General features: G+C 44.8%; 1 protein-coding gene across 2 annotated transcripts; it reads right to left on the bottom strand.

Moving 5' to 3' along the window:
• Nucleotides 1-4,734: 4,734 nt before the first annotated feature.
• Nucleotides 4,735-9,797, bottom strand: RPS6 (ribosomal protein S6). 2 transcript variants are annotated; one of them, XM_053968848.1, is made up of 6 exons: nucleotides 9,436-9,797; nucleotides 8,546-8,677; nucleotides 7,472-7,682; nucleotides 6,966-7,112; nucleotides 5,678-5,835; nucleotides 4,735-4,903 (listed from the first exon to the last, which is right to left on the bottom strand). In XM_053968848.1, exons 1-6 carry the CDS (start codon nucleotides 9,439-9,441, stop codon nucleotides 4,808-4,810), a joined length of 750 nt encoding a protein of 249 aa, XP_053824823.1. In that variant the 5' UTR covers nucleotides 9,442-9,797; the 3' UTR covers nucleotides 4,735-4,807. The 2 variants fall into 2 exon arrangements, with proteins under 2 accessions (XP_053824823.1, XP_053824824.1); XM_053968849.1 differs by lacking the exon at nucleotides 9,436-9,797 and adding an exon at nucleotides 8,757-8,909.
• Nucleotides 9,798-9,893: the final 96 nt, after the last annotated feature.

Raw genomic sequence — 9,893 nt, 5'->3', positions numbered from 1 at the left:
GTGACAGGGTACCAGGGAGGGGAGAGGGGAATGACTGAGCATTTTCAGGGAGATTGGCATTGAGGGAAAGGCGGGAAAGCTCAGGGTGGAACCAACAGGAGAAAATGGGGTTGAAGGGGCAAAACATTACAGAACTGTTAGATATAAAAACACAATACAACAGCTCTTGTTTATAAGAAAAGCATGGCTCCTGGCTTCCTGAGGATAGCTGGTGCTCTCTGCAGCATATTTGTGACTTTACTTGGGAGAATACTTCCCAGGAGTTCTGGTTTTCTGTGGCTTCATAATGCGATCACAGAGTGATGCTTTCACCTGATGCATCCTAGGTTGTCAAAACACTGGTGGACCTCTTGACTCATAAGGTTACAGTTGCAACTGCAGTTGCAGGTTACATAGTTACATAGTTGCAGTTTCCAGGGTTTTTTTTGAGGGGTTGCAGTTTCCAGGGTTTTTTTTTTTTACTTCACAACTGAGTATCTTTCAAACCCTCTCAGGTACGGCAGTCAGTTCATTAATCTGACTGTAACAACAGAAATAGGAGACCCTAAAGACCTTTCTTGGCTGATGAGACTAATATGCATAGCACAGATTGATATCTTGTGGAGAAGATTCATAATAAACCCGTATTTCCAGCCTTATTTTTAGATAGAGAGCCGAGGAACAGTTAGCTTTTTGGACTTGTGTGTCTTGTAAGCATCACGCTGACTTTCCTTGTTTTCCTCTGACTGCTTTTGTCACTGCTGTCTTTTCAATAATGCTGCTTGCTAAGAATGTTACCCCCTCTTTGCATTTCCTGCCCTTCATGTGGCCTGTTAAGGGAGAAGACAGAAAGGAGGGAGAATGCTGTGCAAAAACAAATGCTTCCATTTGAGGAATCCCCAAAAAAGCATGAACACAGGGCTTGAGTTTGAAGCTGTAGAGACAAGGGAACTGCTACTTCCTCTGCCAGCATCTGGTGGGAAATTTGAGGGAATGTGATGGTAAAATAGCAAAAGGTGCTTGTTTAAGGAAGCTCTGATCCTTCATGTGTTCAGAACCACCTTGAGTGGTAGTTCCCTACTAATAGTGATAGTTACTCCTATCTCTAAAGACAAACTTCTACTGTCCACATAGAAAAGGAAGAGCCAATTCACCAGGCTGGAGAACTGATGGGGCCCGTAAGTAATCTGAAAGGCCTTGCCTCTCTGTAGGAATAATTGCATGTGCCAGAGCAGCTGAGCAGGGAAGTGCAGCGGCTACTTGCCACGACCTCAGGCAGTCGAGAAGCGCCGGCTAGCACTGCCCGTGTGAGGCCGGGTGACCGCCACATGTGTGGGCACTCCAGGGAAACGGTGTCTGCCACCCTGGTAGTGCTGAGTGCTGCAGCAGTTACACAGCTTTGGTAGCTTCACACGCTGAGACAAAGAGACGAGAGAAGGACACTTGTTTGTAAGCGCAAAGAGCCTTTATTCCCCCAGGCGGGGCAGGAACAAAGCTGATCTCAGGGTGGTTGCAGTGCAAAATGCCGGAGAAACAAAAGATGGCAGCAGATTAAATAGGGAGTGAGCGGACAGGGGTGTAAACCTGTTTTGCCCAATGGGGACAAACAAAAGAAGGATGATATTGACTATAACAACCAATGGTAACATAACAGAGGTGGGCACAAAGTCTGGGGACAAATAGGAAGGCTAAGATGGGATGATTGATACAGAACTTTCTTGAAGAAGCTGGGGTGGTTACAGGATTGACACCCGACAGGGAGTGAACAAACCCTGACTGATGGGACCAAATAAAGAGAAAACAGGGAGAGGTGAGAAGATTGCCAGGTAACTGTGGATCCAAGTGGTGGGAACTCTCAGGGTAAACAACTTGGAACAAACCATTGTGAGGGGAAAAAAGGGGGAGTACAAGGAACAAACCTAACTAACATTAATAAAACAACTGACTAAATAAACCCAAACCACAACAGGAAAGGCCTCGTGTTCCTCGTGGGCACCAACCTGACCCTGAGACAGCCCATAAAAAATGCTCAGACTTGTCCAGCCATTGCCCTGCTACAGCAGGTTTTTGCACATTACTGTTTTTCCTGGAGGAGTCCCAGTGGTTCCATGGAGTTGGGTGGCAGACAAATTGCCGGGAAGAACAGGGGCTCACTTCACCTAGCTATGAGAGTAGTTCAGAGGGATGTTCCAACATTTTTGTTTAGGTTTCTTCAAGATGCTTTCCTTTGGCATTTTTTCCTCATTTGTTTTCTGTGTCACGCTGTCTAAATTCAGACCGTGCTGGTTAAAAGTGATTATGTATGTCAGTGTTATGTGTATTCTGTTTCCTTTGGTTTCAAAGTCAAAACTGCTGAGACATGCAAGGAAAAGCTGCTGTTTGCAGATGGCATTGTGTTTAGTATCACAGGTTTTGAACTGCCATTAAGCTGCTAAGGGACTTCAGCAGCTGCTGGCCTTGTGGTTTTATTGCAGTTTCTACTCCACAGGGGCAGAGAAAACACGCTCTTTCCTCATTAGCCTCTTTCAGGTTGGGGATTTGAGTCATCCATGACTTAAAGCCACGGTGAAAATAGGTGACTGGGAAAACTCAGTGTGACTTTATCAAAGGCAAATCATGCTGAGCTAAATTGGTAAGTGCTACAGAAAAATAGCTTGTCAAGAGAGAGCAGTATTGTTTAGCCGGACCTTGGCAAAGCATTTGACGCTATTTCCCATAGCCTCCTCCTAGACAAATGTCAAATATAGAGTGGATGGGGGTGATCTGTGACATGGGCAGCAATCATCTCATAGGTGATAAACATGTTTTACTGAGGCTGGCAGCGTGTCCAAAGTGGGGCCTCCCAGGGAGGGAGCTACAGGTTTTAACATCTCCATGAGTGATCTGGACAGTGGGACCAAAAGCACCCTCACCACCTTTGCTGTGTCACTAAACTCATGTCAATTGAGGGGGACACCGGGGCAAGGAGAACCACCTTTCACAGACCTGAACACACCAGACTAGATGATCTTGCAAGGTCCCCTCAAGCCAGGACTGTTCTTTGAGTCTACAAGTCATGATATGTCTAATTTGCACTTGAAAGCCTAAGATTGCAGAAGGAAGCAGTAGATGATCTACTAAGGCAGCTCCCAGAAACAAGTGAGGGAGAACTGTGCAGAAAAGATTTTTTTTTGCTGCTGGTGATAAGGCCATGTATTTCCTGTCTCTGACAAGGCCACACATCCTCAAAGCTTGATAAAAATAACCAGGACTCCACTCCAGGACTCACACAATCATACAACTGGGTATTAGTTGCACTGCTTCAGAGATGCAATCACAGCCTATATAGCAGAACAGGTCATACAGAATAGCCTGTACCACACTACTACTTAGTAGTAGCCTGTTCAGAACATTCCTGTTCTTGTCCAGGATACACCTCAGTGCTTGTACACCCAGACCAAAGTACCTCTTAACCGTCTGCAAGTACATCTTACTAGGATTAAGAACCTAGACAGTGCTATTTCCCTTCTGAAGATCGTAAAATTCTTAGCATTGTGAGTTTAGTGAGTGCTACTTTCTTATCTACATTTTCTCCATATTAATTTTTGCAGCTGAGAGACTACTGTGGAGTAAAAAGGCACCATTTAGTGAAACTCAGGTTTAACAGGGATCTTCACTATTAAACTGTATGCAATGAACATGGTCTCCATAAAAAAATACATTGCAAAATAGTACCACAATTACCTCTTAACCTTTTCTGATTAGTTGTCCTTCAAAAAGTCTGTTAAGCTGTGAAAGATGGCTTTAAGCTTGGTAACTGCTGTAGCCAAGTCTCTTTGTCTAAGGTTCCACACCACACAAGTGCTTCATGGCAAATTCTGTCCTTGTCAAGAGTTGGTATCCCACTATCCTAATACAAACCTTAAGTTCAAGGACCACAGGTTTGATCCTTCCATGTCCCTCATGTACGGGCAGCAGATCTTGTCTTCTGCAACTTTTTTTATTCTAGATTTTTCATCTGATGCTTAAAATATCTGCTTCTAGCCAGATGACGCCCTGACTTGGAAGAGCCTTCCCACACACACAGGAATAAAAACCTTCCCAACTTCTTATGTTGTAATGAAGCTTCATTTACTAGAAAGAGAAACATCCATCTCAACAAAAATAGAAGTGGATCAAAATTACTATTTTAAGAACTAAGACAACTTACTTAGCTGCAGACCATTTTAACATCCAACACATGTGTTTTTGAGTCAAATTCCCATTACCCTCATCCTGTATATTCTGAATACATTAAGGCTACTGAAGTTTCTAATCCCAAAGTCAAATTTTCAAGTCAAACCTTTAAAAGGTGCCTTCTCATCTCAGTACCAATTTCAAGAGCAGAATGCTGCAATACCTACAGAATCACGTTTGCCGTAACCCAAAAGGATAATCGAGAGGAACACCATGGCTCCTCGATGTACTACCACCAGTAAAGCTTTGGAATAAGAGCATTGTCCAGACGTTCCCAGAACTCTGGCAGGTTTGTGGCCACTTTCCTGGGAAACCAGTTCCAGTGAGCATCTGAACTGCACTTAATTCTGCCAAGAATCAGCTGAAGGTTTAAAGTTTTACCTATGTTATACTCAGTATCTGAGTGAGTGACACAATATTTTCCTAAGAGAACTGCATCAAGATCAGGATTTGAGGTTCTGCTTTGGTGTACATGATGCAGTAGAATGAACTCATGTTTAAGAAATAGCCAGTAACAACATGCACTACAAAGTCTCATACTGGAAGTTCACCACCGAAGGAGTTTATTGGTAATCAAATGTAAAATGTCTTTTTAGTATTGTGCATAACATCTTTACTTCTGACTTGATTCAGACTTGGATGTAGAAGCTCTCAAAGAAGAAAGCCGGCGCCTCTTGGCAATCTGCTCCTGGCGTTTCTCCTTGGCTTCCTGAAAGTCATGAAGCATGGAGATGTTACACATCACTGAGCACTTTGAAGCATCTACCAAGGAACAAACTAGGGAAAATGCAACTTGAAGGAATGAATTCTCTAAGTCAATAGTGCAGAATTTCCCTTCTACAACTCAGAACAATTCTACATGTATCCAAACCAGCACAAACCTATGTGCACAGAGTATGCATCCTAAACTTTGGTTAAGGAACTGATGTAGAGTTTTCAACACACCAAAGATGAAGCTCTCTGTTTCTATCTGTAATTAATGAAATTCAGGAAGCACTGTGCCAAATATTCCAACTGTACTGCTTTCAGTACTGCTTCAGCAGTCATTGCAGTTTTAGGAGCAAGGGCAAACACATGCTAACAAAAACCTTCTTGCCAACTTATCCTCCATCAAGATCAACTGCTGAATCTCGTTTCTCCACACAATCACTCAAATGCTTGGGCATCTTGAAGTTAAACCAGAATTCATTTGAACTAAAATAGCTATGGAAAAAAATATCCTCAGAGGCCTTAACTGTTTATTTCCATAAAAAAAAAAAAAAAGGCTCTCAAATTATTTGGCTTGGTTAACTTCTATTATCTATGACAGAAACAGAAGAAATATTCAAAAACCCCAACTGATCAGCTATGCTTATATTCATATTTAGGCACTTATATTCAAAATGAGCTGGTACAGAGCAGCTGTAGGCATACAGTCCGGTTTACCAAATCCTTTGATTCTGGAGCTATCTTCCATACAGCTGAGTTAAAATGGCAAACATACCTTCATTCTCTTGGCCAACAGCTTTGCATACTCTGCAGCTTCCTCCTTGTTCTTCTGAGTGCGCTGCTTCTTCAGGGCGATACGCCTGCGCTTATGCTGCAGCACTCTAGGAGTCACCAGTCGCTGGATCTTGGGAGCTTTCGTTCTGGGCTTCTTGCCTAAAAATCATTACAGATCAGCAAAAGTGGCAGAGTACCTTCCCAAGAGGCCACAGGCCTCATCTAGCCAACTTTAGAGTAAGTTTGATTTACTGTTACATTATTTAGTACACTACGTATGAAAGGAACTACAGAGAGTTCAATACCTTCACAGATTTTACAGGAAAAGATTATCAATTATCACCAGACACAGCATTAACAATATACTGTCTAATGCTTGTGATTTGTTATTAGAAATGACGTGTGAATTCTAGCTTCTCAGCAGGCCTGTCTCTTTAACTCCTCTCTAGACCTGATTTTTTATTAACAAAGGAATCCATTATATAGCTTCCAGAACAAGCCATTGTTTCCAGCATTAAAAAGACATCTACAATTTTACTTAGGTTTGACATTGTTCATCCCAAAAAACAGGTCGACTGTCCACAATGGGCAAACAAAACAAAGCACCACACACATATGTAAAATAAAATTTTACTACACAATCCTGACAGACTTTAACAGTCATACATGACAGACTGATGATGTCCACCAGGATCATATTATTTTAATTGAGAAAATAATTTCCTATGATATGTTCCTTTCCCCAACAAACTTTTCACAGTACTCAAGTATAGTCATATCCTTCTAAATATCCACATCCCCCCCACACCCGGTCAAAAGCAAAAAAAAACAAAATTAAAATCTTACATCGCAATAAGAGGTAATAAGGTAAAAAGTAGTGCCCTGTCAGTAAGACCTCTATTCAGACTGCCTGCCATAATCAAGGGGGGAAAAAAATCTTAGCATTTTCTCTCTATACTGCCTTTCCCCCCACACCATAAGTTTTAACAACATTCTACCTTGTATTTAACTTTCTTTCGTCAGCAGCTATTTCTGGGTGATTCTTAGAAACACTAGTAAAAATTACTCTAGATTCTATCAAACATCTAAGAACAAACTGTGACAAAACATGGCAGAGGGGTGAAGGAAATGAGGCAACCAAGAAACCCTACTTTTTTTCCACAAGTTACGGCTGACAAAGCTTAAATTCCCAGATGCACTATTAACTGTGCTTTGTTCAGTGCAGTAGGCTGGACACCTTGGCAGTAGTTATAAGAAACCCGAAGAGCTGTACTATTGGGAGTTCTTACCCTCTTTGTTCAGAGGCTTCCTCACAACATACTGGCGAACGTCATCTTCCTTAGAGAGGTTGAACAGCTTGCGGATCCTGCTGGCCCTCTTGGGACCGAGACGACGGGGCACAGTTGTGTCAGTCAGCCCCGGAATGTCTTTTTCACCTTTGGGAATACAAGTTTAAACATGCCAATTACTGAACTACTGAGCACCAGGTTCAGCAGCTAAACAGTAAGTTTAAAATACATAAGAATTCAAGGTAATGCTAGGTAATCTTTGGCACCACCCTAGCCACTCTTGGCTACTTTGACATGATCAAACTGCTGGCAGCAACAGTAAGTGTTTTAGTGACCAGTTTTAGCATTACAAGAATGCAATGGCTCAGAGGACTCCTAAGACACATTCACACCCTGAAATTGCAACTGCCATTTCCATTCTACACAACTTACCAACCACTATCAAGCAAGCTCCTTCCAGGTGCCTACATCTAGCTATTTATTTGCTGTGTCATTCAGATTCTTACCCTTTTTCACTATGACCAAGTTCAGGACACTCAAGTTTGCATCAACAATGCAGCCACGGACAGACTTGCGCTTTCTCTCGCCAGTTCTCCTGGGGCGATAGCAGGAATGGCCCTTGCTGAGCAGAAGGCGGACACGTCCGTGAGTCAGGACACCCTGCTTCATGGGGAAGCCTTGCTTGTCATTGCCACCACTTATCCGGACAACGTATCCCTATGAAAACAGAAACACTTCTGAGTTACTCATGTCTTTATTCCCTCAAGAAACAGATACCACAAGAGACTGCACGGAACAATGGAGCAGCGTGTCCATGATTTAGCTTAAGTCACTGTTACTGCTAGTGCTAAGAACTTTAACCAACACCTTTGGAACAGTTCAGCAATTTTACTCAATAAATGTAAAAATTACCTCCGAATACCAGAATTTACATTTAGTGTAATTCACATACCTTTCAAGTTTTGTTGGATTGTAATAGTGCAAAATCTCTTAACATTATTGTCTATCTTTTTTGCAATTGTAAGCTTAATTAAAGCCAGTTATCTGACAAACTGGAAATCTGCACAGAACACAGGAGTGTCTACAGTAGTGACACACAGGAAAAAAAGGGTTTAATCACTTGTGAAGATGGCAGCATAAAAGATCACATTCCTCAAATTCAGCTGCACTGTCCATATTAACACTAATCCAAGCCCATCCACCAGGCCAAACACGTTTTTTCCCACACTTTAGCAGCAGTTTAAACAAAGTCAATTTTGAACCAGCAGTGTTATACCACAGATTTAACTTGTCCTGCATACCAGGAGACAGCACTCAAATGAAGAGCAATAAGCTACTGTGAAGGGGAGCAAGAAACTCTTAAACACAAGGCTTTAAAAACAAACCCCTCCACTCAGATAAAGTACTGAAAGAGGCTTGCCTAACCAGTCATTTCAGTACTTATATAGCAAGAGAACCTTTCACCCTGACCACTAAATGCACATCATACAAGCACCAGAGCATGACAAGTGCACACTGGAGAAATTTTGTATTTTAAGCTCCTAAAATACAACTCTTACACATTCTTCTGCACTACTTACCTTCCACTCCTCACCAAGGGAATCAGCCAGCACCTCCGTGGCCATTCGTTTTTCATAAAACGTCCTGAGCTTACGCTCATCGTCTACTTCAATGAGCTTCTGGCAGCCAGTAGCCGGAAAAGAGATGTTGAGCTAACAAAAGAAAACACAAAATAAAAAAAATCTGGTTGAAACTTCTGATGAAGGATTTTAACAAAAAATTAGAACTTACCTGATACTTTGAGCTTGGCATTTCAAAGCTGGAATTCCCCAGCTGCTTACACAAATGCTCACCAGGAAAACCTGTCACCACCACACCTGGGAGAGCCAAGGCAGGGAAATCTATATTTGGCGGCACTGGGCTGTCCTTCAGTCGCACAGAAAACTGATTTTACTGCTGTCAGAGATCAATCACAGAATGCGAGCAGCAGAAACCTATGCTCTGCTCTTCCTACAAACCCCTCACAGCACACGCCGCCACCAGACAGACGCGCAGGTCGCCGCAAGGAACCAGCACCTGCTGTGGGAGATCACTCGTACTTCCTGGGCGTCGCTGCAAAGGGCAGCGCTGCACGGGCGCCTGCCGCCACTGCCTCGGGCACAGAGCACACGGCACATCCCTACTGGGCCCTCCAGTCGACTGCACAGCCTTCTCACCCACAAAAGCCCTTCCGAGCCAAGCGGCTGCTCCGGAAGCTCGGTGCTCCGCAACCCCGCGGCAGCAGAGCCCCGACAGAGGAAATGGGGCCCGCAAGCAATCCACTCCCATCCGGCCCGCAGCTGCGCTCCAGCCCCGCCGCTAGGGATCATCGGCCACCAACAGTGACTCTGCAGGCAGCGCCGCAACCATTTCGGGCGGTGGAGCCCGAGCCCTCCGGCCCGAGCGCGGCCCCGGCCCGGTGCGGCCTCACCTTCATCCTGCTCACGTCTCTACGCCGCGGGAAAAGGCCGCACTTCCGCCCGCACTTCTTACATACACCCAGAAACTCTCGCGAGAGCGATACCAGCCGCGCCCCGCGTGACCGGAGCTGCCCAATGCCGAGCGAGGCTTTTACGGCGGGGGGCGGGGCCGGGAGGAGAGGTCGGGGGCGCGGCCTCGCTGTGTGAGCGGGCCCCGGCCCTGCGGCGCGCCCGGCTTCGGGCAGTTGGGTCCCGCCAGGGGCAGGCCCGGGCCCGTCCCTGCTTCCTCGAGGGGCCGCTCGCCAGGGCGAGTGTTCCTTAGGAACGGCCAGTGGAACAGCACGCAGGCGCTCCGGGGCTGTGAGCACTGACGTCTGTGGAAAGAAGCGCCATCAATACGCGACGCGCCGGCTTTCAGGGGAAGGCGCGTTGTTTGCGCGGTATGAGCGGCTCCCGCCGGGATGGGCTT

This window comes from Vidua chalybeata, chromosome Z, assembly GCF_026979565.1.
Source record: "Vidua chalybeata isolate OUT-0048 chromosome Z, bVidCha1 merged haplotype, whole genome shotgun sequence".
NCBI classification, from domain to species: domain Eukaryota; kingdom Metazoa; phylum Chordata; class Aves; order Passeriformes; family Viduidae; genus Vidua; species Vidua chalybeata.
This window is presented reverse-complemented; position numbering and strand designations above follow the sequence as displayed.

Excerpts from the sequence above, each read along its gene's own strand:
- RPS6 (XM_053968849.1), bottom strand. The coding sequence starts at position 8,777 with ATGCCAAGCTCAAAGTATCAG. Across the intron at positions 7,113-7,471 it reads CTTGGTCATAGTGAAAAAGG|GTGAAAAAGACATTCCGGGG; the intron begins GTAAGAATCTGA and ends GTATTCCCAAAG. Across the intron at positions 4,904-5,677 it reads TGTTGGCCAAGAGAATGAAG|GAAGCCAAGGAGAAACGCCA; the intron begins GTATGTTTGCCA and ends CATGACTTTCAG.